This window comes from Eumetopias jubatus, unplaced genomic scaffold (assembly GCF_037043125.1).
Source record: "Eumetopias jubatus isolate StellerSeaLion01/CBP00866 unplaced genomic scaffold, mEumJub1_p1.0 scaffold_14, whole genome shotgun sequence".
In the NCBI taxonomy this organism is placed as follows: Eukaryota; Metazoa; Chordata; class Mammalia; order Carnivora; family Otariidae; genus Eumetopias; species Eumetopias jubatus.
The window spans coordinates 89,025,147-89,050,377 of NW_028274820.1; the positions used below are offsets into that span (position 1 = coordinate 89,025,147).

At 40.9% G+C, this 25,231-nt stretch overlaps 1 protein-coding gene across 2 annotated transcripts in view; it reads left to right on the forward strand.

Moving 5' to 3' along the window:
* The window catches only part of EXOC4 (exocyst complex component 4), a 721,833-nt gene that overhangs the window by 96,700 nt on the left and 599,902 nt on the right, over positions 1-25,231 (forward strand). For both annotated transcript variants that reach the window (XM_028106413.2, XM_028106414.2), the window contains exon 7: positions 4,413-4,587. In XM_028106413.2, the coding sequence (XP_027962214.1) occupies positions 4,413-4,587 (175 nt within the window). The remainder of the gene's footprint in view (positions 1-4,412; positions 4,588-25,231) is intronic.

Here is a 25,231-nt window from a genome sequence, read left to right on the forward strand (position 1 = left end):
ATTATCCCTGAGTGATCTCCTCTCAAATATTTATCATTCTTAAAAAGTTCTTTCCAGTGTCAGTCTCTCCCCTGAGCTCCAGATTTGCATACCCAAGTGCTTAAATAAATAACACCTTAAATATAACCAGATGTAAACCCACGTCTCTCCTTCCAAATTTCTGCCTTCACTTGAATGCTCTTACTCTCAGGAAAGATAACCATCATCTTCAGAGTTGCTCAAGCCAGAAACCCAGACAGAGGGGCCCTGAACTCTCTTCCCTCTACCTGGTTCTGTCCAATTTCTGCTGTGCTCCTTCCAGCAGTTCAGTGAGACTCCTAGAGCAGGTATTAAATAATATTTTGTTTTTATGGATGGGAACACTTAGAGAAGTTGAGATTTTTTTATTAAAAAACATAGGAATTATTGATGCTCTGAAAGCACATGAATCTTGATTTCTTACAGATTACTTATATTAGTGGAAAGAACAAACCAAAAGGAACCGACCAAAAGAGAAAAGCTCATGTCCCCCTGTAGTAAGACTCCAAAAGAATCCGCTTTCATAATACTTCTTTTTGAGACATGAGTTTCCTTTTTCACTGTTTTATATGTTCTCACTACAGGGGAGGTGTTGGGCCCTGCTGTCCTCACTCAATGCCATAGCTGATGGGTTTCTTTTTAAAATAGACATACTGAGATACAATTCACATACTTCACAGTTCATCCATTGAAAGTGTACAGTTCAGTGGTTTGTAGTGTATCCACAGGGTTGTGCAACCAGCACCACTGTCTAGTTCCAGAATATTTTTGTCCCCCCCCCCCCAAAATAAACCCCATATGCATTAGTAGTCAATTCCCACTCAGGTAACTACGGATATATTTTCTTCCTTTATAATTTGCCTATTCTGGGTATTTTATATAAATAGAGTCATAAAATATGTATTCTTCTGTGACTTTTTTTTTTTAAAGATTTTATTTATTCATTTGAGACACAGAGATACAGAGAGAGAGAGAGCATGAGCAGGGAGAGAGGCAGAGGGAGAAGGAGAAGCAGGCTCCCCGCTGAGCCAGGAGCCCGATGTGGGGCTCGATCCCAGGACCCTGGGATCATGACCTGCGCCGAAGGCAGACGCTTAACCATCTGAGCCACCCAGGCGCCCCGCTTCTGTGACTTTTCTTACGTAGCACATTTTCAAGGTTCATCCATGTTGTAGTGTGTCCCAGCACTTCATTCCCTCTGATAGCCAAATTATAATCTGTTGTACAATTATACATTATGTTTGTCCATTGATGAGTCAATGACATTTGGATTATTTCCATTTTTACACCTTTACTATTGTAATATTTTACTCTTAGGAGTAATACTGCCATGAGCATCTGTGTACAAGTTTCTGTGCACACATACGTTTTTTCATGTTTCTTGGGGATATACCTAGGAATAGAATTCCCAGTTTCATATTTTAAAAAACTGCCAAACTGGTTCCCAGAGCAGCTGTACCATTTTACATCCCCACCAGTGCTGTATTGAGAGTTCCAGTTTTTCTCAACATCCCCAACAACACTTTTTATCGCTTGCCTGTTTGAATATAGCTATCGCATGGGCTGAAATGGTATCTTACGGTTTTGACTTGAATTTCTCTGATGTTGCATGTCTTTTGTTTGCCTGTTGGTTATTCATATATCTTCTTTGGAGAAAGATTTTCAAAACCTTTATCCGTCTTAAAATTTGGTTATTCATCTTTTTATTATGAGTTATAAGAAATCTTTAGATAGGCTAGATACAAATCCTTTTCAGATAAATGATTTTCAAATATTTTCACCCATTTTGTGGGCTGTCTTTTCACTTTCTTGATGGTATCATCTGTAGCACAGAAGTCTTTAATTTTGCTGTAAGAACTGTGGCTTTTACTAATGTTGCCATGCTTGTGCTGTGTGGTAAGGCAGAGGAGAGTGTCCCTGTCTTTGAAATGGGTCGATGTTTCAAATGTAGGTAGAGCTGCAACCTGACTCTCTCCACTTTTGGCCTGTTTCTTCTCCCTTCTTTCTTCCCTGTGTGGCCTCTCTTACGACTGCGATGGTCATACGACAACAGGTCTGTCTTGGCCTTGATCGTTCGGGACTGAGGGAAACTGGCAATGTGTCAGCATTTTATCAAAGGATTGCTGTTTCCGTGATATTAATAGTTACCACAAATCTCATCTTAAACCTCAATTCCCTGATCCATCTCTTTTCTAAGTAGAGCACTGCCCCTGGTTGCTGAACTGCTCTTGTCCTTGAGTGGCCATCAGGGTGTGCAGTCATGGAGCTTGGTGGTCCTGGAGATGATCAGACAGCAGCACCCCTCCATTCAGAGGAGCCACTTCTTTTCCAGTGTTTTCTGCTTCATTGCTGGTTTGCAGGCCTGTACCTGGAGCTTCATGCCATTGGGCAGTTGGACAGCAGTGTGCCTCAGGCTTCTGGATGTCTTGGATCAATAAGATTTCAAGAACTGTTAGCATATAGTATAAGGTTATTTTTAGTTTTGTCAAGTAAGGACATTTGGCAGTGTATTGCCATCGTGATAGAAAATGAGATATTCCTATCAAGAGAGTACCAAAAATACCAAATGAATTTATTTTTGTGAAAAGTTGATATATGTTCCTATTCTTCTTATGTTGCTGTCTATCCCTGAAAAATACCCTGTGGTCTGTGGATCGATATTTGGGAACCGTAAGGCTTACATACTTAACTTAAATCTTTATTTGAAAAGTAGAACCTTGACTTAATCAGGAATTTACTCTGTATGATGCCAGATACCAGTTTTATATAGATCATTTCCCTACGCTGAATTAACTGTTTTGGCTGTTATGTTAGACACATCCTCCTCTGTACCCTCTGCTGATATTTGAGAATTTCTCCTGTAACACAGATGAGAAAGAATTGTTTTAGGTATATGTGAGTATAAATATGATCTGACCTTTAAAAGATTAAAAAAAAAAAACATCATTCCAAAGGTAGAATGGCTCCTATTTACAAATACAGTGTTTAATTTCTGGATTATGTGTGTTCTAAACTGGGAGTGCTACATAAATTTTTATTGATTCTGTCTCATCTAAATTAAAATGTCAAACAGATATTAGGGTTTTATCATAAGATAGTTATTGGCTATCACACTGGCACATTAATTATAGTAATTGGGCAGTAAAGTAGCCATAGGAATAGATAATAGGCTATACATTTTGATGAAATTGTAGTTACAACCTCTTATTTATGGTAATAAAATCTTGTTAATTGACATTGCTGACAAGCTCTTTTGCTTTCCTTTTCTACTTTTCAGGTTGGTTTGTAAGTCTGTTTAGGAACTCTGAACTGAGAGCCCACAATACACAATACACAATAAAGGTCGCATTTCAGAATTTTCTAGACTCATTCATGGTATACACATTAAATTCAGCAAATATTTGCTGATCATGTTTTTAAATGCTCCTAAGTATACGGAGATGTATAAAGCAGTTTCCCACATTGAAAGACTAATATTGAAGAAGGGAGGCAAAACATCTCTATATAAATACCTGTGACCCACATTTATTGAGTTACATATATGAGCCCCATGTAAGTACCTGACGAGTGGGATAAAATACACGTTCAGAGGAGGAAAGAATGATTCCAAGCCTAGGTGATCAGTGAAGCTGTAAGGCTGAGTGATAGAGGAATTACTTCGAATTTCTGACGTAAAGCTTCAAGCTTTCTCTGAATACGCATTTACATTCTAGAGCTATAGCAGGAGGTACGTGGTTAAATGCACCGACAGGGAAACCAGCTTTTGTTCTAGGCTCAGCTGCTGTGCAACCTCATTTAGTGTCCTTGAGTATATAAAATTGATGAAATAATATGTGTCCAGCATCTCTCACTATGAAAACTGAGATAATGCAGATGCCTAAGCTGTTTCCTGTGGTGAAAGTCAGATTGCTTGGCAGGTGTGTATTTTTTTTTTCAGGCAACTTAGGCCATACATCTGAATGGTAGGCACAGCTTTCCATGACTAAAAGGATTAGCATCCTTACCAGAGTGCCCAATTTATTGCTGGAAAATAGCATGTTCTGTGTAACATCAGAACTGTTGTCTGAAAAATTGGCTGAATTTCTCGGAGAAACTGCCTATGTGAATACAGAGTAGTAGTGTGGTGATCGCTGAAGTTTGATAAAAAGGAAACATGAGCTTTTACTGCTGGTTTAGGGATGTTACAGCTGGTTTTTAAATTCTTGCATCATCTCCATTTAATAGCAGAGGAAACTGAGCTTTAGACTTCAAAAGTTGCTTCTACAACTGTTGGACATCAATCTGTGGAAATCTGATGCGCTGTTTCCGTGGTTGATGGTTTTCGTGCAGGCCATTGTAAGCCATCTTCATGTGCGTGCGTGTGTGGATGTAAATACTATCTGTTTTTTTACCAGGTTGCTTCTAGAACTGCTGGAGTTGCTCTTTGACAAGTTTAATGCTGTAGCCACTGCACACTCCGTGGTCCTGGGGTACCTGCAGGACACAGTTGTGGCTCCACTTACTCAGCAGGAAGACATCAAATTGTACGATATGGCGGACGTGTGGGTGAAGATCCAAGATGTTCTGCAGGTGAGGTCCTTTTACAAATATGGTGCCATCTTGCTTTGGAATAACAGGTTGGGATGAAAATCTGCCACCTAAAATATTCCCTTACTCACAAACAGTGAGAAAGCAATGTTGCTATTTAAAGGTGATGCTGCTGATGTCATCAACTTCTATCATCTTCAAAAAAGACCTTTTAACTTTTTTTTGCCAGGCTTTAAAATTAGGAGATTCTCAATATGTAGCAAGCAAGGATGTACAGTATTTGGCTTTCTGTTGTAACGTACTTGACTTCACTGGAATTAGTCTTTTATTAAGGCAATCAATATTAAAATATTCTTAAACAGTGTTTTATAAACATGTAGCTTAGTTTTATGACCATTTTCCTACAGTCGTCTCTTGCATATATTGGGGCAAATGACAGGTAAAGAGCTTGTTTTGAGAGATGGAAATAACCGTAAGGTATAAATGTATCACTTTGATTTGTTGAAGATTGGAGAAATGTTATTACTCTTTGGTATGATGATGCAGAGATGGTATTTAGAAATTTTATTATATTTCCTCTCCATGTGCTAGGAAAATATATTTGATTTGACTAGATGAGAATTGGAAATACGATTAAGAGTTAGCTGAAGCAAATTTGACATAGCCAAATGGAAGTGACTTGGTTAGATAGTACCTACTGATATGAAAAAAATTAAGTATATGTAGGAAATTGAAAAATATAACTGTGTAGGAATGAAATTACTTGCATGGCAAATAGGAGTATTTGCAGGGAAAAATAAATCATGAATGTAAATTTTAGTCATTTTTAAGAGTGTAAGGTGTGTCCTGTTGGATTGAATGATGGATTCTTGGTTTTCATTCATTAGACATTTTTTTTGGTGCATTCCGTCTGCTTTATTGATGGCTCAGTGAAAAGAATATAGGTTGCAACTACATGCCCTGGGTTCCTTTTGCTGCTTTCTCTATTACCATGTGTCCATAGTAGGTGCTCGATGAATATTTGTCTATTGAATAAAATATCTTTATTGCTTAGAAACTGGTTCTTTAACGTTTTATATCTTGATTTACTAATATCATGGATATATGTGCTTTTCCCACAAACGTGTCCCATGTTTATTTTAAGGATGCAATGAGATAATAGACTTAAAAGCCATTTCAAAAATAGTTAGAATGAGGGACTTTTGGTTCTAGGCATGGTGAAGTTACTTCCTGTTGTAAGCAGCTCTAAAACCAGATGGACTCAGGCAGTCAGCACATTCATTTGAGAGCGGAGAACATAGGAAGTAAATCCCACATTCATCCCGACTTCCTCTTGGGGGACACCTTTCATGCTCTGGCATAGGAAACTGAAATCAAGGCAGACAGCAGCAGGCTGAGATGAGTTGGGGATGTGGAGGCAGCTAGAATCTGTGGGTTAGGATGGTGGAGGTGGAGAAGAGGGAATTGCACAGAGGAGGTGCCCCATCAGTCTGAAAAGAGTGCCATTGGGCCTTTGGTCAAATATGAAGCTGTGAAGATGCATCACAAGGTTTGGCAGAAAATGGCCATCATGGGACTGTATGTTGAATGGCAATTCCAGATGTTGCCAGATGCTTAGGACTGTTGGAGTTCAGAGTGCCCAGAGTGGGTGAACTTGCTGAGCACCCTGTTCTTTCAGATGTGGCCTCAGAAAGGTTATGTTGTGGCAAGAGGACTGTTCTGGCTGTAGGGTAGGAGTTACTCTAGATCTTGCATAACCAAGTCTCCACAGCATCAGCCTGATCCACCTGTACATTTGCTGCCTGGCGGAGCAAAACTCACTCCAAAGTAAGACAATCCACCTTTTTAGTAGTGAAGCATCCACAGTGTCCAGCATACATTTATGCTTGTAAAAACAGAAAAATGCGACTCTAACTGGGACTTAAGAAATTAATAAAAATTAATATCTCAAATGAAAAACTTACCGGGTGGCTTTAGCTGCAGATTGCCTGTTATAGAAGAAAATATCAGAGAACTTGAAGATGAATCAATTGGAATGATCCAAAATGAAGCACAGGGAGAAAGTGGACTGCAAAGAAAACTGAACAAAGCCATATTATCTATGATGGGGCAGTATCCTGCAGTTTAACATTTTGTAGTTGCAGATACAGAGGAGAGGGGAGAGAGTTATTGGGGCAGAAAATTCTCAGAAGAAATCATGACCAAAAATTTCTAAATTTGGTGAAAAAACATAAACCCACAGGTCCAAGAAGCTCAACAAATCCTAAGCAACATTAACACAAAGAAAACCAGTACCTAGACACATCATCATCAGGTTGCTGGAAACCAAAGAAAAAAGTCTTAAAGATAGCCAAAGGAAAAAGACACAGTGCTTAGAGGAACCAGTGATAAAAATGTCCACTCACTTCTCAGTGGCATTTTCTTTTTTTTAAAGATTTTATTTATTTATTTGACAGAGAGAGACACAGTGAGAGAGGGAACACAAGCAGGGGGAGTGGGAGAGGGAGAAGCAGGCTTCCCGCGGAGCAGGGAGCCTGATGCGGGGCTCGATCCCGGGACCTAGGATCACGACCTGAGCCGAAGGCAGACGCTTAACGACTGAGCCACCTGGGCGCCCTCTCAGTGGCATTTTGAAGAACATACTCCTATCTTTTTGGGTTTGTCACTTTGGGTTTAAGACATCCTCTTTAAATATAAAGATACAGTTTGGGGCGCCTGGGTGGCTCAGTTGGTTAAGTGTCTGACTCTCGATTTTGGCTCAGGTCATGATCTCAGGGTTGTGAGATTGAGCCCAAGGGCAGGCTCTGTGCTGGGCGAGGAGCCTGCTTAAGATTCTCTCTCCCTCTGCCCCTCCCCCCCATCCCCGCTTGCATACTCTCTCTCTGTCTCTCTCGAATAGATAGATAGATGGATAAATAGATAAATATAGGTAGATTAAAAGTATATGAATAGAAAGAGAGTTACCATGGAATACTAGTAATTTGTATTATGCAAACATGTTGGACACTATTAGAATACGTGGTATTTCATACTTTATAAATTCCTATGATCTCTGATATTTGACCAACTTAGACTACTGTTGTAAGTTGAAAACCACTTTTAAGTCTATTAGGATGGTATTTATAATACTATCACGAAGAATTAATTATGGTTATGAACAAAGTAAGATATGCCTTACTTATCTCTACTTAGTTTGAATTTGTCCAACATACACAGTTCCCACACTTTTGAAAACAAAACCCCACCAACTTGTATTAAAAATGTTTATAATATACTAAGGAACTTTAAGTCCCATCAGACAGGAACAGCTGAGATGTAAATATGATTTAAAATATATGTTTGTGGCTTTATGAAATGACTTATACCTTTCACCTATTTGGTTTCAAATGAAGTGATTTGGGGATCTTACCTTCATATTATGATTTGAGTTGTTTTGCCTACTTAAACAGCTTTATTGAGATAATTTACATGGCATAAGATTCATGCATTTAAAGTATAGATTTCAGTGGTTTTTAGTAAATTTATGGAGTTGTACAACCATCACCATGATATAATTTTAGAATATTTTCAACACTCTAGAAAGGAACTTTGTGTCTATTAGCAGTTACTTCCTGTTCCCAGCTTTCACACCCCCAAGATGTGTTTTAAGACGTTTATAAAAGAAGTCTCAGTTGTGTGTTGTAGCTCTCAGTAAGTCTTTAGTACCCAAATCATGCACTTGGAAATACTGTTACTATTTGATGTTAATGTGTTCATGTGTCATTGACATAAGCTATTTGACAGTTAAAGAATATCAAACTAAAACTGATCTAATACTACAGGGTGAGGTGTCTCACATAGAAATATTTCATTTCATTTATTGTGTTTAATTGGTTTGAGATCAAGGTACGACTGTGTTCTTTGCTTCTTTCCTTTCTTATAGTCCATTTTTCTCCTCTTATCTACTTTGCTGCCCCCATTTTTTGTTTTCTTAGACATATGTTGGAAGAATGACCTTGGTCACGACTTGAATTAATCTGCGGTTGTTTCTTAACTATCTATTCTACTCGTCTTTATTAAGCCACAGATTTGAGAAATGAAGCATTTTTGAATAAGAAGTTCATCTAAATATTTTCAGTTGTTATACAATAAAAATTATTTTGCAACTTTTAAATTGTTTTTAGCTCTCTGTATTTTCTGGTTCCTTCAAAAATTCTTTTCGGTCACAGGTTACTGAGTGATATTAGGCTGTTACCCATCAATAAACTGGGTGTATGCAGTGGAAGGCACACAAATGAACTGATGTCGCTAGATATAAGAAGGCATTTGGCACAGTGTGTCATATAATTGTGCTGAAACATGTGGAATGGACCAATAGAGGGTTTTGGGGTTGATGATGAGCTGATTCCTGGAGTCACAGGAGGGGGGAGGAGATAGCAGTGGTTCTCCACGTACTTGGAACGGCAAGTGAGATGGTGTTATGTGGCTCAGAGGGAATGGACAACGGTCTTCGGAGATAAGCGAGAAAAAGAATGGCTGAGCTGTAAGTGACAGCTTCTTCTGTGGACTAGGTAAGTTTGGCTAGGTGGATTGGGCGTGGCTTGTGGAAGGCCCTTAGTGCCATGTAAGGCATTTGTGATAATTTTCAGACTGATGGTTTCTGAGGCAGGGTATGCATTTAACTTACCCAGCCCTTGATTCCTAACCCCCTCCTAGACCTTCTGAATAAGAATCACTGTGGATAAGGACTGGATTCTGTTGTTTCTGTTTTTGGTGGTGGTTTTTTGTTTTGTTTTGTTTTTTAGGTCCTAAGGTGATTCTGTTCTATTTATTTAGGATCCTCTAATTGGGAACCATTGCTTTGGGCCAGTGTTCCCTGAGAACAATATTAAAAGTGCAGATTTTTATCCCTACCTTATACTTACTAAATTATAAAGTCTAGGGATGCAGCTGTATGATCTGTGTTTTAACAAGCCCTTCAGGTGATTTGTATTCGTGCTGAAGTTTGGGGACCTTTGTTTTCAGTAATATTGGACCACTGGGGATTTTGATCGGGGTAGGATGAGATGAAGTAGGATTAGTGTGCTGGCATTGAAAAGGACTGAGCAGAGTGGCTAGAGACTTAACGCAGGGAAACTGTTTGTAGGCAAGTGGAGAGTCTGTGGATGATATTACTTGGGTATTGTCTAATAGTGAAATAAACAAGACACACTTTCATGGGGCATGGTAAAGGAATACAAGGGGGAGAAGGATTTGTAAACCTTTCGGGAGTCTTCAACACCCAGAAAAATCTATAATACCATGTAGTCGGCTCAGGAATCTGATTTCCAGCATGACAGATATTTTAACGGTGGTTTAGTATTAAGTTATTGGGGGCAGCTGTGTGCTAGGTATTAGGGAATAAAGATGAACACAAGATGGAGAGCTCACTGGTGAAGTGAGGAGGAGCCTGCAGCGTATGTTTCTCCACCAAATTCACTGTTAGACATTTGGCAGGAGTAGTAACACGGGAGAATGTGTTTTTATTTTTTACTTTTTTTTTCCTAAACCAACATGGAGGGTTTAAAAAAGACTCTTGGTTTAAGTTCCGTGTAGAGTTTTCTGCTTAGGCCAATTTTGTTTTTACATCCTTGTTGTGCACCAGCTTGAGCAGAGGTGATGGCATTACACGGTGAATGGAGTTCCGTGCATAGAGTTTGGGTTTCAGCATTTCTTTGAATGGAAGATGTTTCTTGCTGACAAATTGAAATGTTCTTTTGTTTATTAAATCTTGGAAGAGAAAATAATTTTTGATCTTTTTAAAGACTTCAGCAGCTTTTCTCCCCTGGAACCTGGGCTTTCCCTGGCTGGAAGAATCCATCCTGCAGTTGAAAGGCTCGTTTGTCTCAGCATGTTTGTGTCTGGAGACAGCCTTGTGAGGAGACAAGGCTGCAGTCATCCTAGTAACAGGGTGTCAGAGTTTCGTCCTGGTGTCAGCTCCGTGACCACACACCGCTGCACTCCTTTTGCAGTTTTACGCTCTTTTTGAAACTGTGATAATAGAAGTACATGTTTTTGTCCTTCTGAGCAGTGGCAGCGTCTTCCAAAATGTCACCTACTTGGTGACATGCCTGTCATCCTGTTGGCTGCACATTTTCAAGTGCATAAGACTGTGGTACGCTTGAAACAAAATATTCTATTTCTTGTGGAATTCTGCCCAACAGGAAATGAGAGGATCACTTTGAACAGGTGTTAGGGTGCTAAAAAAAAAACAAAAACAATCTCCTTCTTTCCTATCTCCTTGCAACACCAACTGCCCGTTTAGCTATTATTGGCTGGAAGGTGAAACCCCGTGGTGTGCTAAGCAGGGCTGTCTAGGTGGGTGACGGCAGTGGCTTCTCATTACACTGTTTACCACTGACAGTGACACCCGGAACAAGTCAATTCACGTTTTTGTGCCTTGATCTCTCTTTCTGGAGATCAACACAGAATGTAAAATCATTTTACTTTTGCTAACTGCCACATAAATGTTTAAATAGTGATAAAATTAGGCTCATACAGAGAGAACTTGAAGTTTGCTGTCAGGTAAGAAAATGCACAAATCTTACTGGTATTGATCCATGACCTGGAGGAGTTTTTCAAGGAGAAAAATGTGATTTCTATTTTGAATCCAGGTCTGAAACTAGGTTATTCTTAGGTTTGGTTTCATTTGATATTTTGTTAGCTGAGGATTCCAGACCTTAAAGTAAAACCCGCTTTTTTCAATATTCCAAGCCAGATAACTTGTCGGATTATCCTTGCAGAAGTAGTTTTTCTTCACTTTTCAGCCTTTAAAACTTTTTGATAGCCTCTATTTTGGGTGGCATATAGTGAAGTCATTGCCAGCCATGCCATTGCATCTCCAGAGAGGTGCTTTTGCTCCTGGAAGTTTTGTCGTGTCTTGTCAATGGGTGGTATGCTGCCCGGTGAACGGAACTGAGTTTACATTAGAAAGTTAAATTAGAAATCTTCCTCGAAACTGGAGCCAGTTTCCATAGCATATCACCCTGTATTATTTTATGTTCACTACTGTTAATGTTTAAAGTAGGAACTGATGGGCTGCCAAGGAGATCCTCTGGCTCCTGGTACAAATGTGGCAAGTGCTAAGGTGTCTCATGCCCAATGAAACCTGAAGTGAATGTCATGGACATCTTAATACATTGGGCCAAAGTCTCTAATATAGTAGTAGCTTAGCAGCAGATACTCCAGAATAAGCAGATCTGGTAGAAAGTCTGTTCTCCTTAAATTCCTTGTTTCCCAGGTAGAGTCTGCTTAGATCTTGGTCTAGCAGGAGAAATGGCAGCCTACCACTTCCAAAGCTTATTTCCCTCTCTGGTTTTGTCTGAGATTTTAGAGGCTGGAGTGTTGTAAGTCACGTGCCCATCAGGCTTGTACTGCTACTGATGCTGTAAGGGTCCCTATGAAGATGATGTGCTTATCAGGATGTGGGGTACCTGGGCTGAGGCTCGGGGCCTGCTAGGAACCAGGAGGTCCTATACTAAGTGGTGAGGATTCCAGCGAGAATTCCTTGCGCGCTCCACTTCTGGAGAGCCTGTTTCCGTAGGATTCCAGTTGATTCTAATGCACATTCCCAGTTGAGAGCCAGGATTAGAGGTTTGGTCATATTTAAACCAAAGCTATTAAAGACAATCGTAAGGAATAAGAAAATTATAAAAAGTGAATTTAGTTTAATTTTGAAAGATAGGTCACTGTTGCGTGTTTAGACGTGTCTGTATTCCATGACAACAAATGATGAGATGTTGAAACTCCATATAGATGGGGGAAAATGCTTTAGTATACACACATTTTAAAGGGAAAAGAAAAACTAAATGATTGTGCCGTCACCGATCTCCGTTCACAGATTTTGAACAGCTTTATTTAGGGTAGCAGCCCAAGGACAGCTAGCAGGTAATTCCTGTTTTTGACTTGAATAGTTGAGAATTGGACAAATACGTTATTTCATTCAAGACTGTGTTTAGGATTGGAAGCAATTGTACCAGAATATTTTTTACTGTTATTAAGAATGGGGGGGAGGGTTGTGTGTTGCCCCCCCAGAGATGAAAGAGATTTTAAGAGAAGAGTGAATTTTCAAAAACCTTTTAACGTCGACTCTACCAAACAGAGAGCCGTAAGTCAGGGTGGAGTTTCGGACCGGAGTGGCTGGGGGTTAGGATCGGGAAGATGGTGCTTTTGTGCCTGGTACATTTGAGGTATTGGCAGAAGATCCCCGTAGAATTGTGTTACCCCAGGGGACTAGAGATAGAGCACAGGAAGCCAGGGGAGGGATTAGGGAAGGAGATAGACATTTAGGGATCATCTGTCTGCCTGGGGATAACAGCCGAAGCAGGAAAATGGACCGGCCCAGAAACTCAAGAATGTTAGAGCGAAGTGAGTACTTTCCTTACGTGGTTCGTCGGCTCAGTTAGCTCTCCACAGTTGCCACAAGCAGCATATTACACAGCCCCTAGAGACTGGAGTTTCTTTCAGGATGCCACGTCTTGCCTTTCGTTTGCTTCTGCAGTTTTTCATTGTGTGCAGGTGATAGGAGGGCAGATTGTTGAGCAGGACCCACATGCTGTTCAGGCCAGGGGTGGTAGCTTTCGCAAGCTGGCGATTCCCTCGGGGATGTGGACAGGCAGCTTGGAGAGTGAATAACAGCTTGTGTTAACAGGTCCAGAAGTGAGCCTGGAAGGAAGGGAAGACGCAGAGTGAGCAGGGCAAAAAGTATATTTGGCCAGCCATAAGGAAAAGACCTTGGAGTTGAGGTGACTTGATATTTCTTTCCCTCGTGATCCCTGTGTTTGCCAGCCTGGCTGACACCGTGGCCGAGAGCCCGGTAGTGAGGGTGGGCACCACGAGTCTCTTGGTGCCCTGTCCTGTTCCTGTTGTCTTGCGTCCATCAGAACTCCAGGGAATGTGGTTAGTGGGAAGGCACTAAAATTATAGATTGGCCTAAAGAAGGCCTTCCTAACTCAAAGTATCTTAAGAAAACGTGTTATTCAGATATCTGTCTTAAGCTTTTTAAGAGCATCGTATTCACCCATCTGTGTTTTACGTATGTATTACCTAGTTGTAGAAGGACAGACAGAGTAAGTTTTGCTGTCAGATCTGTGTCGGTAATACAGTGAGGCACTGAAAAAGATAATGGGCCCTTCACAGGGGAATTTTCCTAAAAATCCCTTAAATTTTTAAATCCTTAATAAGATTATGTATCAAATTTTATAGCATTCAAAGCTTACAATTATTATTTTTTAGTAGTTCTGGGCTTCCTGGAAATATTTGTTGGTGTTGCCAAAGAGTTGTCACACTGGTGAGGGGTATGAACTTTTTTGGTTTAGCTCCCTACAAGTTTTGAAGGATTTTGAAAATACAAAGTGAACAATGACAACAAATTCCACCACTTGGGATGGGATTCCATCTCAGAAAAAGAGGGGTCGCCGCCAAGCAACTACAGCAGCTGACAAAACTCCGCACCAAACAGCCAGTCTCACGGGGGTGATGAATGACAGCACGTTAGCTATGTGCTAGCAACGTGATACGGCAATGCAGAAGGCCAGCACTGGTTTTGGCTGTTCCGCACAGCACCGCATCTCCGCGTGGAGCTGGGGCCCGGCATCCCTGCTTACCCGGTTCCGGTGAGGCGGCATCCCAGATGCTCTGTTGGACACGAGTGCGCCGGAACGGTAGACAAGTGTGTGGAAGTCCTGAGCAGAGCGTCTGCAGTGACTAAGGACTTGAGATGAGGCAAGTTCCGGGGATTTTTAGAGGAACTGGCATGTTTAGGAATGAGCACAGACGCAAAGAGACGGTAGTCTTTTTGGAGATTGGATGGTACTGAAGAAATATCGTCATTTTAAAGTTCGTCACTCACAACAGAGTTACGAGCGCTCAGTAGTTGGCATTGCTTTAGTACAGAACACGTTGGAGGGGTTACTCAAGCTCTTTCACAGATAGCTGCAAAGTAAAATTACGTTCTTGTTTTTTGTCAACTGTGTTTTTTATCAAGGGAGGAATGGGTACGGCAGTGCCTGCTATTCTGGGGAAAAGGAATATAAACTAATAACCGATCATGTAGCTCAGGTGCTTTTGATTGGAAATACAAATGCAAAAGGTAGACTTGGGAACAATGAAGGTGAGACTTTACAACTCTTAAAAATTCGAATAAGAAATAAAGGAATTATTTACTTTCCACACCAGTCGGGGTGAGTGCAGCAGAAAGAAGGAAGAAACACAAACTGTAAACCGAATGTCAGGAAATCCTTCCATGGTGAGAACTATTGGGCTGCAGGATAGTCCCCCAGGAAAATGGGGTTGAATTTCCTTGGGCATTGGATCCTGACAGAATTGAACGTGTATCACTAGGGAAATAGACTGAATATCCCTGCAGGCTTTCTCATTTCTTCTCTGATTCTGGTCCTTGCTGATGATCTATTCACCCACTGTGCTTAGAAATACCATCTCTTGTTTTTCTCCACACAGGCACATTTTAGATGCTCTGCTGATTGGCATAGGGTACGGTGGAGATTCACTGCCCTGAGGTTGACCCGGTTCTATAGAACAATTCTTCTTTGTGGGATGCAGCACAGGTAGGGTCACTAGGGTCCCTTACTGAAGGCAGATAAACTTGGTGGAGTAGGCTGGTGTGAGAGTGTCAAGGTGTTCTTCAGAGCTACCTAATAATCCAGTAGGGTTGCCAGCTGGCCTCCCAGGGGTACTTTGGGAATAGGAGAGTAGTAGGCATGAATACCAATTCAGCCTCCCTCTCCACCCCCCAGGATTTTACTGTAAAGAAAAAGGATATTCAGTAGGCTAGATGACCACAGATTCGTCCTGTGTCCTGTAGAAATGTGATAATTTTATTAAAAAAAATTTTTAAAAATATTTTATTTATTTGAGAGAGTGAGTGCACATGCAAGAGAGAATATGAGCGGTGAGGAGGAGCAAAGGGAGAAGCAGACTCCCCGCCCAGCAGGGAACTCAATTCGGGGCTGGATCCGAGGACTTCGGGATCATGACCTGAGCTGAAGGCAGAAGCTTAACCAGCTGAGCCACCCAGGCGCCTCGAAATGTGGTAATTTTAAATTCTTGCATGGGAAAGGGCTCTTGAAGAACAGCTTGACTCCCTTTGCTGTGACGTTGATGGATGCGCCAGGCTTTGGAGCAGCATCGTTGCATAATCAAAGAAGAAACTGAAAATACAAACTAAATATTAGGTCATTACAAATGGCCTGCTTCCCTGTAATAAACTTTTTTGTTGGATAAGATTATTTTCTTAGGTTGGCATTTAGATGCCTCCACAATTGGGATGAGCCTACCCTTCCATGCTTAGTTTTACACTTTTCCTGTAGAAATGCTCTGGTTAAATTAGTGTCTCTGCCCTTGAAGTTGGACTCTGTCCTTTTTCGCACCAGTATTTTGCTTTATCCTGCACATCTTTCCCACCATCTTTGCCCGCATGCCTGAATGCCTTCTCTGCTGTGCTCCAGTCAGCTCTGTCTTACCCGTGAGGCACCCATAATCTCCTTTCCAGAACTCATTGCGCTTCTTGTTTTTACTACTCATTTGACATCTCTCATAGTTACTTCTTTTCCTCTACTGAATCCACATCTTTTCTTCTCAGGCAGGTAAAAGTTCTCTGGAGGACCATTTCTCACAGTTTTTGATTCCTTTTTCAGCTCGTATTTTGAGATAAGGGACATTGTTTATTAATGGTTGTCCCCCCCCACCCCAGAACTTGGCAAAGCTTAGGTACAGTATGTACCTAATATTTTTTGAATGAATGAGTAGTTGATGCCCAATAGATACTGATTGATTTAGGATTGAATTTTAAATGCCTTGTAAATGGGATAAACTTTGTAGATTTAAAAATCAGGTAGCAGAGGAATCATAAAACTGAAGATTTGCTATGTTCCCAGGAGACCGTTTCATCCTCTTTCTCTTAAACTGGACGGTAGTTAAATCATTTCCAGGATTTCTGTTGGCCAGGCCGATGAGCTCAGGCTTCCAGATAAGGGGCGTGAATAATGTTGGCAAGAGAAACCATTAATAATGGAGACGATCAGAGTACCGTTCCTAGCTAACCCAGGCCCATTCACTGGCATCATTTTTAATGCGGGTGTGACAACACGTTTGGAAGAATGGTGACAGATTTGGTAATGGGTTAAGTCAAAATGAGACTATCCAAAATTGTCCTTAGTTCTTTGAGGGGGGGGTAGAAAAAGGGAGAGATTTTACATTTTGATTTTTCATTTCCATTTTCTCATCCTTAGGAAAGTTTTCCTGCATATCTTCCTATAAATGAACTGCACTGGCTGTAAATCAAATCCACTTCTTTCGGTGATACCTTTTGTGTGTAATTACCTTCTTGAAGTGTTAAGTCTTTCTTTAGAATCATCAGGGCTTGTATTATGTAATTCTTTTGAGTAAATGCCATTTAATCAGAGCATGCATTTCACCTGAGGGGCAGCTGCAAGTGAGTGGCGTGGAGGTGGTCCCTCCGAGTATAGTTTTTGAAGTGTTCTATGGTCTTCTGGGAGATGAGGTGCAGTAGAAGTGTAAGGTTTTTATTACAACTCCCTACTATGCAGAAAGAACCATGCTAACATCGATATTGATGATTCTTTTGCATAATCAAAGAATTAAGCAAAAAAGTCATATTAATTTTCAGCTCCATTAGAGATGCAAGAATCAAAAAAGATGTTTGCCAAATGGGAAGGGACTAAATTGGTAGGAAAAAGAAATTTTAATTTCAAGCTTCAAGAGAATGTTACAAATGTAGCATAAAAAAGGCTCCTACCCAAAGTGCCTCACAGTGGCCTTTTTAAAGACAAGCAAAGTTACGGGGGGGGGGGGGGGGAGAGTACAAGAATATGAAATTAAAATTGCTATAATTCAGTCAGTTTATCATAGTAAATTACTTCAGAGAGCCTCAATTTGAAGATGTCCAGCTAGTCTGTGGTAATTAGTATAATTTTGTCATGGTCACCAAGTCTTTATATTGCTGCTGGTCAAATAGCAGTACTTTTGCCTTTTTTTTTTTTTAAACCTGGTAGTAATTGAGATGATGATAAATCCATTTACTTGCGGAAAGGTGAAGGTGAAATTCCTAGGGCAAAATAGGGGCACTTCAAATGTGCAGTTTAAAGAAAGTTTGCGTTTTTAATATAAAATAGTCTTATAATTTTCCTCTACCTACACAGAAACTCCATTCCGGTATGTGGGAGCAGCTGTTGTTCATCTTCTGGGGTCATTAATCAGAGGACTAGAGGGGTAGGAAAGTGTATGCCATGGAGAGCAGAGCCCTTTTCTTGAAAACAAAAACCCGGAGGCAACCGGAAGAGCTTGGGAGAACCCTCATCTTCTAGACCTATAATGTTCTTGGTTTTCTATCTCCTCTTATCTCCATTCATGACCGACTGGGTTCCAATAGGGTATGAGCAGTTCACGGTATTTAAAGGGCAAGTGAACAGGATCCCAGAACTGTGGTGTTTTGGAATGAGCTGAGATTATTCATATTTAGGCCCCATGTGACTCTGAAGGCAGTGAGTTTTATTGCTCAAGTGAAAAAAAGGAAAAAAAACTTATACATACACACACAGTATTTAGAAAAGAAAAAGCCATCTGTTCATTCTGCTACATTTCTGTGGGGATTTAATCCGACCTGAATCGCTTGGGATTTGTACGGAATAAACCTGCACGAATATTTTATGATAAAGAGTGCCAGGGGGTATGGAGGGGCACCCCAAACTTTCTCTTTAGGGGCTGGTTAGCTCAATTCAGCTGATGCTGTCTTTTTTTTTTTATTGCCTGTGTACATGGCCAACAGTTGTTTTTTTATTTTTTATTTATTTTTTTTAAGTAAGATTTTATTTATTTGACAGAGACACAGCGAGAGAGGGAACATAAGCAGGGGGAGTGGGAGAGGGAGAAGCAGGCTTCCCGTGGAGCACGGAGCCCGATGTGGGGCTCGATCCCAGGACCTTGGGATCATGACCTGAGCCAAAGGCAGACGCTTAACAACTGAGCCACCCAGGCGCCCCAGCAGTTGTTTTTTTAGTGTTAGCCTTTTCTGACTCCTTCTGGAAGAGGTTCGTTCCTTTATCTTAGCATGAAAAGTTCTCAGGGTAGACAGGGGCATCAGGAATGACTTTAGACAGACCAGTGGTTACAGTGTGGTCCCCAGACTAGCATCATCAGTCACTTGCGAACCCGTTAGAAGTACAAATTGTAGGGCTCTGTCTCAGACACACTGACTGAGAAACTCTAGGAGGATGGAGTTCTGTGATCTTTGTTTTAACAAGCCTTCCTGGTGATTCCGATGTGCAGGAGAACCATGGAATTTTAGACACGAGGGTATAAAAAGGAAATAATGGTGTTACTTCAAGAAACGTAAGCACTCATACTCACTTAAGCTAATGACTGTGACCCAGGCCAAGCCTTAAATATGTTCTTCTTTTCAATCCTCACAGCATTTCGGAGAGCTTGGTGGTATTATACCCATGCTCACGTGAGGACTATGTCCTCATGATTGGTAAACAGTAGAGCCAGGCTTTGGATCCTGGTCTGATTTCGATGTTTATTTTCTTAACTACTATTAAATAAGGAGATTTTAAAAAGAATGATTGAAGTGACTACTATAGTGACTTTTTCCTCCCAAAGATTTTATTTATTTATTTTTTAAAACAAATTTTCCTAAGGATTTTATTATTTATTTGAGACAGAGAGATACAGAGAGAGAGAGAAGCATGAGCAGGGGAAGAGGCAGCAGGAGAGGGAGAAGCAGACTCCCCGCTGAACGAGGAGCCTTAATTGTGGGGCTTGATCCCAGGAGCTGGGATCATGACCTGAGCTGAAGGCAAACGCTTAACTGTCTCAGCCACCCAGGCGCCCCTTATTTATTTATTTTAGAGAGCGAGAGAGCAAGAACATGTGCGCGGTGGCGGGGAGCAGAGGAGGAGAGGGACAAGTACCTCCGCGCTGAGCACAGAGCCCAGCTTGGGACTTGATCTGATGACCCTGAGATCACAACCTGAGCCGAAATCAGGAGTTGGACGCTTAAACGACTGACTGAGAGCCACCCAGGCTCCCCTGTAGTGACTTACATTAGGGAGGCACTAAGAGGTTCCACAGTAAGTTGGGTGCCAAGAGCAGCCCAGGGTGTAAACCTAGAACCCTGTTCTGTCGCATCTCTGCCTTTATTTCCTTGTATTCATTTAGGTAGCCTAAAATTTCACTGGAAAACAGGCTTCCTCCTGGGAGCCTTGATTCCTTGGATGACTGGCTTCCCGGCATAGTGTGCCACCCCTTTTGTGGCAAAGCTTTTGCTTCAAAACTGGGAAAATTAGCATTGTGGTGTGACTTTTTCAAAGTCCTCATTGCTATTCAATAGAAGAGCTGTAGTTTATTTCCATTTATGTGAGTGTTGCATGACTGAAACTTTGCTGCCGATCTTTCAAAGAGCAAAGAAATACAAAGTAACCAAGACGTGGAAGCTCACTTTTATGTACATTTTTATCGGAGGCCATTTGCAAACCTAGAGTATTTGTTTGACTTGTAACTTTGCTGTTTGTCACAACCATCATGGCTTCATCCATCTCAAGCCTTGATTCATTACAGCCTTTGAACCAGCCAGGATCTATCGCAAACAGAGCCAGGCTTGCCATCTTATCTAAGCCCGGACATATCCTTTGCTGTTGTTTGTTTCCCACCCCACCCCCCACCCCACCTGTCACCTAAAAGTCGCAGGCTCTGCAGCTGAATTAATAGCTCTTTTTTTTTTTTAAAGGCATGCATTTCTTTTAAAGATTTTTATTTATTTATTTGTCAGAGAGAGAGAGAGAGAGCACAAGCAGGGGGAGCAGCAGAGGGAGAGGGAGAAGCAGGCTCCTCACTGAGCAGGGAGCCCGATGCAGGACTCGATCCCAGGACCCTGGGATCATGACCTGAGCTGAAGGCAGACGCTTAACGACTGAGCCACCCAGGTGTCCCGAGTTAATAGCTTTTGATCTATTAGCATTGAGGACGACTTCTTTGTTTTTTTAATCTATAAACCAACACTGTGTCCTCTCTGGGCCAGGCACTCAGTAATTTCATAAAGAATTAATAGTTTGATCCTTATCTTTCTGTCTTTCCCTATTATTGTCATGCCTGCCCTCTATTAGTCCATTTATCTTTCAGTATTTGTAATTCCCCCTTCTCTTCCTCTGAGCCATTGTACTTGTCATTCCCCTAGTGCAGATCCCCCGTCTTTTTCTCTCTAAACCTAATCTCTCCATTAATAATTAAAACATTTAAAAATTACAGCTAACATTTACTGAGTGTTTACCACATGCCACTGTGCTTAAACCTAGTACTTCACGGACATTATTCCATTTAATCCCCACATTGATAATGCCATTACTCTTAGTTTTAGGTGACAAAAGCAAGATTTAAAGAAGTCTAGTGACTTGCCTCACTATTAAGTGGTGAGATCAAGATTCACACTCTGCTTTGTCTAATTCCAGTTAGACGCTTAACCACTATAATGAGTTGTCTCCATTGTTTTTCAGCATTTATCTAAATGTGTACGGCTTTGTCTGCTCCTCTTTACTGTGGTATTTTGCTCATATATTAAGCTTCATATGCTTGTTGCAGTTGGAAAAAGAAAAAATGTCTAGAGACTACTAGGCAGGCCCTCCAGGCCAGAACTTCTGCACATAAAATCTCAAGAATCTTCCAGTGGAGGGACCTGAATATCACACATAGGAGGCCATAATGGGCTACAACCTCCTGGGTTACGATTTATTTCACAGAGGTCAAACTACCTCCTCACTCGAGTTCATACTTAAGCTTGGGTGCCATTTTCAGTGGATTCCAATGTAGGGGCAAGGAGAAGGGTGCATACATGGCTCTGTGAGGAAGTAGGGCTGTATCAGCATTTTCATAGTTGAAGCAGTTCCTTTCAATCCAGGATCTTAGTGGCTTTGTATACTCACTTGTAAACCCTTTTCTGTAGTTCACACTTGCTCTCTGCATTTGCTTTGGTCAGTTGTGTTGAGCTTCTGGTGTAGCCGACAGCAGAGTGGGCCTGATCTTCATTTTACTTAAATTTCCTCTCCAGACATTCCCTAGTAACCCCCTCTTTTCTTTAAGTGAAGTTTACAGCAGGGGCCAAAAGCCGAGCAAGACCACTGAGTTTTTCTTGTCCTCCTTTGCATATATGTCAGTATGTTATACATTCTCAGTTGAAGGTGTGAGCACCAAAGAGAACTGGATATCTTTCGTTCTTTCAGTGTGAGCCTAACTTGGTGACCTGACTTCCATTTTCTCTAAATGGAATTATTTACATGTATTTCCGAGGATGACCTGTGGCTTAATTAGTATCTCTAAACTGATTAGAGAATGTAAAGCGGTATTTAAGTGCTTATTTTTTAATTACATTTATAAAGGTTAAAATATTGATAACTCAACCATCATTACCATCATCATTTAGAATTTGTATACCATTTACATTTCCAAAGTGCTTTACTCATGTAAATTAGCTGGTCCTCCTGGCATTTCTGTAAATTATGTTGGTATTATCCTGTGAAATGTTGACATTTTTAGTTTATAGTTACTATTTTTATTTCAGCCAAACTATAGCTTGTTAAAAGGGTGAAAGTGATTAATAGCATTTGAGCCTCTAAAGATAAACATTTGTAATAGTCTTGAAGGTAAGTAGGGCCTGGAACCACGATGACTGCCAGGCTGGTAGGTGAGAATGAATTTTTTCTTTGTACAGATTGTGGATCTTAAGTTTTCTCTTCTCCTTCTCTTTCACCTTCTTAACCTGTTTGCCTTTTTCATACAGAATGTGTATACATCATAAGAGTGTATTTTTCACACATTTTCACCAACTGAACATACCCATGTAATCGGCACCCAGGTCAAGAAATAACACACTAGCAGGATCTCTGAAGCTGCCCCTTTGCTTGTTCATTAAGTTCATTTGAGGGCGAGATTCTGCCTTATAGACAAGAGATAGATTGGTATAGCTGGAATTATGGGCATACTGAGTTTCATGCTGAGATGTTTGGTTTATGAAAGTTGTTTTCCTGCAGCTCAGAAATTTTATCTCATCCGTTTATAGTAGTAGCTAATATTCACAGAAAGAGACGCACACCTCCTGAGTGCTGTAGGCAAAATGCAGTGTTGGACCTCACGGGAGCGACGGTGGGCCGTTTTAGGGAAGCCTCACGTGGAAGTGGGATTAGAGCTGGGTGGAGAGCTTGGAGAAGAAGGCTGGGATTGAGTTAGGAGAGGGGAAAAGAGGAGGGTAGGAGTGGCAGGTACTCCCGGCGGGGAAAATAGATGCTTAGCATGGGGCACGTTGTGGGGACAGGTAGTACCCCACTTTGGGGGTGGGGAGCCCTGTACAAGCGTAGTCACCCTTCAAACTCGTGAGGTAAGCAGGGGCCCGATTTTTGAGGCTTTTGAATGTCGGCTAAGGTTTCACAGTAAACTGACACTTACTGATTGTTGTCTATGTTAGGCATGGTGCTCAGTGCTTTTATATGCGTTTAGAGTTTATACTCAAGGCACTTGGGGCCGTGGATGCAGAGGTTAGTGGCACTAAAAACATCTGCGCAGCCTAGAGAGAACTGGAGAGCCTGGAGGCAGGAAAACCTCCTTTAGAAGGCCATTGTGGTTGATCTGACATGAGATGATGAGACCTCGGATTAGGCTGGGTTCTGAAATGTGTAAATCCATCTACTTGAAGACCCTGGACCTAGATAATAGAGACGTAAGGTTTTCTTGATTATTTTACATATAATCCAGTAGAACAGTTAACAGGTGATAAGAGTATTTAGTTGGTAGATATTTATCAATCACCTACTGTAGGTACATCTCTGTACCAGGTTTGATGCGTTGCTCTCTGTGCCCCACTGCTCACTTGGCACTTGTTAGTTTGGGGGCAACCATTTAATAACTGACTTCCTAATATTTATAGATAACCAGTTACGTAGGAGTCACCCTCTGACTGAAGATGATGTGTTACAATGCTTTCCCCTCCATTTTCTTCTTAGGAATTTTTGCTTTTCTTTTTTACAGCTGTGTGTTAATGTCAGGTCATTGAATCTAGTTTAGGGTTTATCATTTTTTTTTTCTCATTCCATCATTTTAGGAACCAAAGCCAGATTTCTTTGAGGAATTACTTTCGACCTCTTTCTCCCAGTTTTAGCACTTGTTTGCCATAACAACTCTAAAATTTGTCTTGGGCCCTCCTTCTGTTCCATCACCCCTCTGAGAGGTCTCGTTCCCCTGTTTTGTGTTGGATGGTGGGTTAATAAACTAGGTAATCGGAGGATGAATACCGAGGTAGGTGGCATATATTGCTGGGTGGATGAGTGGGTACGATGGAAAATCGTGGTAGAGAAAAAGAACAGATGCAGGCAGTGGAACGTATACATATGGTGAAAGCAGGACACAGAAAGTGGAAAGATGCAAGACCTGGGAGCGGCGGCATGAGGAGCTGTCTGTAGCCGAAGGGTCCCCGTAGTTGACGTCAGGTTCTGAAACTCATAACCAAGTCGTGCAGGAAGCAGTGGACGTTACAAAAAGGTCTTTCAAGTGTTCTTTCAATTCTTTCAACCACGTGGAAGAGTTGCCATGATTTTTAATATTATTCTGGGTGTGTCTGAGAACCCTATTTTACCGCCACCACTGGTTATGTCTTGTTCCTTGCTGCCATAGTGCACACCTCTTTTTATTGGGTGTTCTGAAAAGATTGAGCCACTTCGTAGTGGCTTTTGTCTTAATGCTGAGCCAGATTTAGGGAACAGTCTTGTCTTCTCTCATATTCAGCCCATTAACTTTCCAGTGATCTTAGTTGTCCTAAAATTTGGTCTTTTGTAACATGGACAGTTTTATGTTCTTTAATAATTAGAGGATAAATGATCAGTCTTTTCACTGAAGATTTTTTAAAATAAACGTATTAAATAACATATACAGTGACATTTGCATGATTTCTTTTTTTGTCTGAATTTTGACATAGGTTTAGCTTCTTCAACTTTTTAATCTATTCCTAAGTGCAGTACTTTTAATAGATGTATTTATTTTCAAACTAGAGTACTAATTACCCCTTTTAAGGCAAATCACTATCCAAAACACATTAACTGTGCCTTCCCTAGGAACCGTGGTAACACATTTTCACCTGACAAAAGGGGGTGGGCAGAAAATTAGCTAATGAAACAGTTGTCCCAGACTAGTATATAATTAAGGTCTTTGCAAAGCCCTTTGGGAAACCAGAAAATCCAGGATGAGTTATAGGTATGTAAGTTATCTATTGCTGTACTAAATAAAGTGGAAATGAATTTTTTCTCTGGAAACTATTTAATACAAGAACAAGTCATAATTATAATAGTTTTGCCTAAGCATTGTGGTGTACTGAATACAGGAAATACTTGTTACTTTTTGACTCATGCTAATTGCCATTAAGTACCAGTGGGCACTGCTGTGTATGTTGCAGAATTTGAAGGCTGTTGTTACTCCTTCAAACAGCTGTGGGGAGAGCAATGCTGTCCTGTTTATTTGAGCTTTAGGAAGGTGAGTTGTGGACAGGTCCCCTAATTCAGTGCTTCTAAAACTTTAACATGAATATGAATCACTTGTTCTTAAAATGCAGACTTTTATCCAGTAGTTGTGGGTGGGGCTAGATAGTTTGCATTTCTGG